This window comes from Crocodylus porosus, unplaced genomic scaffold, assembly GCF_001723895.1.
Source record: "Crocodylus porosus isolate Cpor-Errol unplaced genomic scaffold, CroPor_comp1, whole genome shotgun sequence".
NCBI classification, from domain to species: Eukaryota; Metazoa; Chordata; order Crocodylia; family Crocodylidae; genus Crocodylus; species Crocodylus porosus.
The window spans coordinates 27,775,995-27,784,110 of NW_017728909.1; the positions used below are offsets into that span (position 1 = coordinate 27,775,995).

General features: G+C 42.5%; 1 protein-coding gene across 1 annotated transcript in view; it reads right to left on the reverse strand.

Annotated features, from left to right (window-relative positions):
* The window catches only part of C9 (complement C9), a 35,842-nt gene extending 30,655 nt beyond the window's left edge, over positions 1-5,187 (reverse strand). The window contains exons 1-2 of the mRNA XM_019531990.1: positions 5,070-5,187; positions 285-402 (exon numbers count right to left, since the gene is read on the reverse strand). Coding sequence (XP_019387535.1) covers positions 285-402; positions 5,070-5,146 — 195 coding nt within the window. The 5' untranslated portion in view covers positions 5,147-5,187. The remainder of the gene's footprint in view (positions 1-284; positions 403-5,069) is intronic.
* Between the last annotated feature and the right edge of the window lie 2,929 nt (positions 5,188-8,116).

Consider the following 8,116-nt stretch of genomic DNA (forward strand, 5'->3'; position numbering starts at 1 on the left):
GTTTTTGTTTTAAACGTTTCTGGGGGAAAAAGAAATTTCATTAAATTGTGCGGCTGCTTCAAGAAATAGCCATTTTACAAAGACTAAAAAAAGGATGAAAGCAATTATTAATATTTCTCAGCATTCCCATGACATCCTGATTTCTGATATCAAATGGTTAAAGATGCCTTGCATCACAGGATCAGAATATGAAGAGACTGAATGCAGCATTCTTCTCGATACTGTAAGTAAATAGGGAGAATATCCGTTTATCCTACATATTTAAACAAGAAATTAAGTCTTACCCTTTGATTTAAGCATGGGTCACATGGTCCCCATTCACTCCAGCTGCTTAGCTTACAGTCAATTGGAGAGGGAGCATTAAGTTGTCTTGTATCCCTGTGCACAGCTGTCTTTGAAGAGCTAGCAAACAAAACATGCCAATACAGTAGCAGTCAACTATCCAAACTCTAGCATAAGTTTGTTTTAAAAACCTTTAACCAATGTTTTACCATCCTCCTATATCTGGATCCTAGTTCTTTAGGAGCTGTCGACCTTGGGATGTACAAATAGGCTTTTGAAGTCAAGCTCTTAGCTGGGGAGAGTGGAGGACGGTAGGGTTTAAAAAAGTAGATGTCAAAGGCCAGGTAAGGAACCTCTTTTCTCCCCCTTTTCTTTTGGTGGATCCATCCTACATTTGGCTCTTTGTATGCATTTACCTTTCACACAAATCATGTCCTGGAAGTCAGGAAAAGTAGTGACACAGTAACACCTCCAAATCAAACCAATAAGCACCTGTAGGTCCCCAAATCAGAAAAGACAAGAATGAAAGGCCTAAGTTTGCAACAATAGCTCATAATTTTGGGGACCCAGCCTGCACAGTTACTAATTTAATCAATTTTCTTGGAGGCATTTTGGAACAGAGGGACTCACCAGTACTAGTCACTGCTGAAAGTGTACACCAGTGTTTTCATGTCCTCTTAGCTTTGCTTCTAACAGGTCCTGAGGAGCATAGTGCTGAAGGAATAATAACATCTAATGCCCTTGTATTGTTTTACTTTGTACATTTTATTCATTTGGGACAAGGAAAATATACTAGCACAGTTCAGTTTTCTCTACTTGGACACATGTACAGCAAGTGAACATTATCTAAAGACCATTTTAGGGTTAAATTGACCTGACTGTCTCTTCAACTTTTTAACCTTAAACAGCTGAGAGATCACAGGGTTGCAGCAAACTCCTTTGGAGAGGCAGCTCACACTGGTAGGCTCTACAGGCTTCCTGCTATGTCTTGGGTCAGTCTACACAGCTTCAGCTGGTTAATGAATGCCAGTCAGGCAGTGTTGCTTGCCTGCCTTCTTCAAAACAGTTCTCCTCGCTCAACTCCCAAATCTTTGGACTTTACACTTGAGCCTACAGGTAAATAGATATTTGCTTGAAGATAACCGTATTTTAAACAGGTGGGATTCCAGAAGAATTTGTAAATTAAAGGCAACAACAGGTACAAGTAGAGCATGTGGACAAAGCACAATACAGTTGAGGTGGAAGCCATCTGAAAACCAGTTATTCCATTCCGGTTCTGCATGACCTGTTTCTAGAGTGACAGCTGCTTCCTCATGAGCTACTGGAAAGTTGTCTGCATATGGGCACACTCTAGTACAGCATTAGTATGGGCACATGTACAGGCATAGGAAGTGGGTGCTCTCTATATAAAATGCAAAGTGGCTATTGAAGCCTTCCGGAGAATCTGAGAGATTGTTATGTAGGGTCCAAACCTGCTGGAGTTTATGACAACTGGGATTTGATTTTGGTTTAGCTGCCATCCCATTAACTCCTCAAAAATAGTACAGGAACAACTAAATACACTATAGCATCATAATAAACAGGTAGTGCTTTGAAGTATTATTGTAGTAAGCATGGCAATGACCATGACTGTTTACATCTTCCTTCACATCCACCCTTTTAGGGCTGGAAGGTGGGCCTGCTTACTGTGTCCTCGATCTCAAAAAGGACAGCTTGCCTTAACCCTCTCTTCTAGACTCTCAGATGTAAATCTGTATCCTTCTGGGTGTAAGGATAGTTGTGACACTAGGGACAATGCAGAGAGAGGCTCTAGAAGAAGTGGAAGTGGGCCAGTTGTCCTCATAGATGGCAAGACCCGGGAACAAGCCAGATTTTCTAACTCAATGGGAGTCTAGACACCTAATTTGTAATCCTTTTGATCATGTTTAGTACGAGTAGAGTGCTTCTGGAGTTTGTAATAGCTGCTCTCATACTTCCAGGCAGCTATATTTTTTTTAGAAATTTGATTCTAGGCACCTGCCCTGAAGGCAGAAAGAGGAAAGAAGAGCAGCAGTGCAGGGAAAGGATTGAATGGCTTAGATTTGCTCAGTTCCTAAAGATTGTTGTAACAAAGCTGCATTTTGAGTTTATGACAAAACCTCAAACAGGGAAAGGTTGTACTAAATTGTTATTTACGGTTAAAAAGCTGTTGCCAAGGTCTGTCTTTTTAATCTTTTTTCAAATCAGAAAGCCACGTGCAACTTTTATGCTGTAGGTGTTTGTAGCAACTGCTACATGAATATTTACTCTGAGTTCAATGCACCGCTCCATTGCACAAAATTTACTGAGCTTGCTAGGAATATGGGTCATGTGTTCCAAAGTTTGAACCAACTTAAATATCAGCAAGAACTGATTGCAACAGTTTTGTGACCTCTGAAACCACAGAACTCGATCCACATTCCATGTCACTCTCAAAGGCCTGAGTGACAGCTCCTGGAAGGGCATTTTAATTAACAAAGTCATTTAAAAATGAAGAGATTATGAAAACTGACAAGCCTGTCACCTTAGTATTGGAGTGCAGGAAATTGCTCTACTTACTGAAAAACAAAGCTGAATCAGGAGATTTTAATGCATCAAGTTTGAACAGAAAGGAGGAGTTGAAAGCAGCACAGCCATAAAAAATATAGCAGCAGGGAGCAAGGACTTCAAAGACAAATGCTAACCTTAAAATACCCTCTAATTTCTGAGCAGGAAAGGGCTCCCAGCTGGCCATTTCATTGTCCAACATGATGTGTTTTCAAAAGGGGTTTCATGTGGATATGCCTGAACCCCTGCAATCTGGAACACCCCAAGGCAGGCTGGATTCCAGATCAAAGCACTGTTGCTGATCCCATCCGTAGCTATCTTCTCCTGGAGATCAGCATGTTATAAGCCAAGGATCTTGCTTACACAGACATATTCCTGAACAAAACACTATTTTAGAGAAACGCTGGCGTGCCTTCATTCTAACACCAGTCACACCAGAGTACATGCAATGGTACACGAGAGAGAGACTGCCGGTCCTGTGTCTCATAGAGGAGAAAGGTTCTCTCACTCCTTGCCCTTGACTAACATTAAGCCTAGTCCTCTCACTTTGCCCTTCCCCAGCACGCAAATTTAATTCACTAAAGCAGCAAGTTATAAAGCATTCTAGGTAATTAAGATGTGTTGGAAAGGGATAGTAGTCTCTGGCTTGCGGCATCTAAAGTAGGAAAGGAGATGTGGTTTAACACAGGGACACAGAAAGCAACTTAAGAGACCCAGTTTTGTTCCCAGTTGTCACTGATCATGTGGGCAGGCTTTGGTGCATCACTTCACCTCTTTCCCAGCATACACTTTGCCTTATAGCAAGGGAGAGTCTTTAGTCTGTTTACATGGTAACTAGTACATTAAGGCTTTAACTTTCCTGGAGCCTTCAGGACCTGCTGAAATGAATACTTGAAATCGCTGATAAGAAAGCCTGGATCCCTTTAGAAGTGGAGGGGAGCAGAAGAGGAGAGGGTGATTATAGTACTTCCCAGAACATTTCCCAACATACACAGATTAGAGTTTCATCCCACATTGCACAAGATGGCCTGAACATGTATTTATGCTGTTTGTTGCATCCAAATTGTTAATGACCAGTACTTTATAAACCTATACTGCTTTGGTTCACCTTAAACTACAAAACTGATCGAATCAAGCAAGGGAATTGGCTCCTTAGGTGAGCACTGATGCCACAAGCTTATTCTAAGGGGATAGATAGCTTTATTGCAATATGAATGATTGCAGCATATACAAGTGTCACCATGGTCTTTTTAATGTACAGCAACATAGCTGAAGTAACATAAGCTCCAGAGCCATCTGGTATGTGTTTGGGTGGTGAATAGTGTTACTGCTGTGGTTACTTAAGTAAGCTATACTGAAGAGGTAGCTTAGTTATATCTTCCTGAGCTGAAGTCAGATTTTTGATTGCTTTATAAATCATTCCAACATGGTTCAAGTGTAAGGTATAAGGCTTCTCATCTAGAATACTTTGTAGCAGTAGTCACTGACAAGATACTGCAAAGCAGTAGAAATTCAGAGAGAGAACTTGACCAGGGTGAAGAGACTGACCTCTAAACTTTTTGCTCCAAGCCAAAATATCCCTTATTCCAGGTTTTCCCACTGCAGAATTTTTACTCCTTCTCTGAAGCATGCAGTGCTGGCATGTGTCAGAGATGAGATGCTGTATTAGACTGCACTCAGATCTTAACCCATACATAAGAGCACAGGGATTTCCATAAGTAGCACCAAGCAGAGCACAACCCTTGCCAGAGGTAAAGTGTCTCCCTTGCTTCTCTTTATAGGGATACCCTAGAAGTAACAGAACTATTTGTAAAAGATAATTAGGGACAGTATCAACAAGGTCTAGGAACTGTGATTCCAGCAATTTGAACAATCAGTAAGTTGCCTGGTACACTTCTGTTGGACAATGTTAAGGCAAGGCAAGACTGAACAATAGACCAATTATACTTTAGTACTGTATGCACAGAACAGAAAACAATGAAGGCAACATCTCTGCAAGTCAATAATCATTGTTGGCTTTAGCTACCTTCATCTTACTTGGACTCAAGAGTCAAGAAGGCTGAACACAATATCATTAGACTCTTAAAAAAAATAAACAATTTTCTTCTTGGTTACAGAAGTAAGCCAGCACAAGAGAGATGCATGTATTTCACTGGCTGCTCTGGACAGATGTAGGCATAACACTCTAAACTGCTATTTAAAAAAAAGTAAAGAGGACTTACCCTCTACTCTCTCCAGAAACCATGATACTTGATTCTAAAATGCATAGCAAAGGTATGAGCTGCAGCATAACATCCATGCTTCCAGTTTTATCTTGGTAGAAGTACAGGTTAGACCTGATTTCAGAATATTTATTTGTACCTTTTGCTATTGATTTCCAGATGGACAAATCAAAGGCAACACCCACAAAAAGATGCCAACACAGACTTACTGGAAGAGCTCCAAAGTCCGTTGGAGAGATAACTTGATAACTGGAAAATAGTAAACTCTTGTGTTCCAGCATTTCCCTTAAGGACTGGGAAAGTACCTTTAACTGAGGACTTTTGCTCCATACCTACTTCCATTTTCACCCAAGCAGGGAAAAGAGCTTCTCTCAAACTGAGACACTTGAGTGCCCAATAAAAACTGCCATTGCAAAGAATACTATGAAAGAAATGTAGATAATTTAACATGTTTATGTTGCACTAAAAGAAGTTAACAGGGACCCATCTCTTAGGGGATCTTGACTCAGATGATGTGGAAAGTAAGAAGACTTTTTTTTAAATTAAAAAATGGTTTTTATGTTCTCTTGTTGGTCTGAACTGTCCTTCACTCCTTTTCATTGTGAAATCCCAAATAAGTCAGCTGTTCATCTGAACAGCATCTACTTGTGATCTACTAGAAAGCCACATTAGTTTGCATGTATGAGTGAGGACACCAAGTGCACAAGTGGCTATTTGAGATCACCCTTTGGATGCATTGTAAATCTAGCCTCAAGCCTTGAAAAAGGAGATGCTAAAACAAGGTGGCTTAGGCAGGCTGAGCATTTTACATTTTAGCTCAATTCCATACCTTTTCACCTATATGTTCCAGAATCCTATGGCCATTTAGGACTACAAGAGATACTCAAGTGCTGGTGTGAGCATCCAAATTGATAATCACATGTATAGGGCAGTAATACCATCTACTTCATGGTCTTGAATTAGAAGAACAATGCTGAACTTTCAGCAAGCTTCTTCTGCTAAGTTAAATGAAGAAAGGTATATAGGCTTGCAGGTGATCTTTTAGAAGTTAATCCCCCCTTATCCTCCCATGCTACATGAAGTGTCCTCATCTTTTTTCTATTGCAATGCAAGCTTCAGTTACCCATCAAGGCTAGGGGCAGAAGTTTCACACAAACTAGTTTAAGAGATCAGCAGTTGGTTTAAACCTGTAACAGAACAGACATTCAATATACATAAACCAGTTTCAAAATGGCTAAAACTAGTTTAAGACAAACCTGTTTAAACATAGTCCAACTGAACTGGTGTAGGTCAAACCAGTTTACGGAACTTCTGTCCCAGACTCTTTCCTGGTTTAACTGAACAGAGTCCTTCAGCATCCCAGCATGCTTTGCAGCCCGAGGCTGGGCAGCCCTACACCTCTGCTCTCTTGCCACAGCAGTGACAGCTAGCTGACAAGGGGGTGGGGATACAACCCTGTTTGCCTAGCAGGGATAGAGCAGCCCTCCCCCCCTCCACTTTTCCCAGCTGGAGTGGAGGGGGTGGGGTGTGGGACAGCAGGTTCAGGTGGGGGGGAAAACAAAAACAAAACAAAAAAAAAAAAAACACCAAGCCCCCCTGCTTCCCCTTTCCCCATCAGCACAGGATACCAGCTGAGGTCTGCCTGGCTTTTCTCCCTTACTCAGCAGTAGGAAATGCCCACCCAGCAGCCTGGACAGCATCTCAGGAGGAGGGAAGGAGTGGGATTAACCCCTGCCCCCACCTCCCCTCTCCCACCAAACACAGGATCCCAACTTTTCCTCCCTGCTCATCACTTGAGCAGCAGAGGGTGTGGGGTCCTATGCTGGTGAGTGAGGGGGGGGTTTAATTTCCCTCCCACCCTTTTGCCTGAGCCATGGCCCCTGCTGCCCTACTTGTGACAAACATGGCCAGGGCTGCTTCCCCCTCCTGGCACACCCCAGCTAAGATGCCTGCAGGGCAGGGTGAGGGTTTATCATGCTCAAAAGCGTGTCAGGGCCTGGCCACCCCTCAGCTTCCCCTCCAGCTTTCTGTAAGCATATGGCCACATTTCCAGAATCAAAAATGAACATCTATATACTTGAATCTCAGTTCAATCTACACCATTTAGACTAAAATCAGCTAAAACTGAATCAATTCAAGCTCAGGCTTTTTGAACATTGTGCCACTAAGAGAGACTTAGGGGCCATGATTAACCACAAGGTGAACAAGCCACCAATGCAATGCCACAGGCAGCAAAAGCAAGTAAGAGTCTGGCTTGCATCTACTGATACAGCTCAAGTAAGACCCAAGATGTGTGGAGCCCAGAATTGGATGCAGTACTCCAGCTGTGGCCTCATAAAGGCAGAGTAAAGCAAGAGGATAACTTCTTGGGTCTTGCTTGAGCAGCATTGGTAGAGTCCAGAGGAGAGCCACGCACATGATTAGAGGACAAGAAGAGAGGTTGGAGGCAGCATGGGACTTCAGCCTGGAGAAGCAAAGACTCAGGGGTGATTTGATAGTAGCCTACAAGCATAAGGGGTGTGTATCAGGAACTGGGAGAACATTTGTTTACTAGGGCACCTCAAGAGGAGACAAGGTCTAGCCATCCCAAACTACTGGAAGACCATTTTAGACTGACACAAGGAAAAACTTCTTTACAATCCATGGCTCCAAGATCTGGGATAGGCCCCCTAGCAGAAGTGGTGCAAACACCTACTCTGGATACTTTTAAAGAAAGAGTTGGTTCTTATCTTGCTGGGGTGGCCTATCCCAGATTTTGGAGCCATGGACTGTAAAGAAGTTTCTTGCTGGGGTGGCCTAACCCCAGCTGACTTACTGCCCTTTGGGCAGGGGGCTGGACATGGTCTTGTAGGGACCCTTCTAGCCCTAGTGTCTATGAAGTCTAGACAACATCTGTACCTAACAGAAGATCTGGTCTGTACCCTAGCCATAACAGGGGCAGAGTTTGAGCTTTAAATAGTAGGCTCAAAGTAATCCAGGCCACGGAAGTGAGGTTATATGAATTATGGTGGAGAAAGAAAGAGGAAGGACAAAAAAAAAAAAAAAAA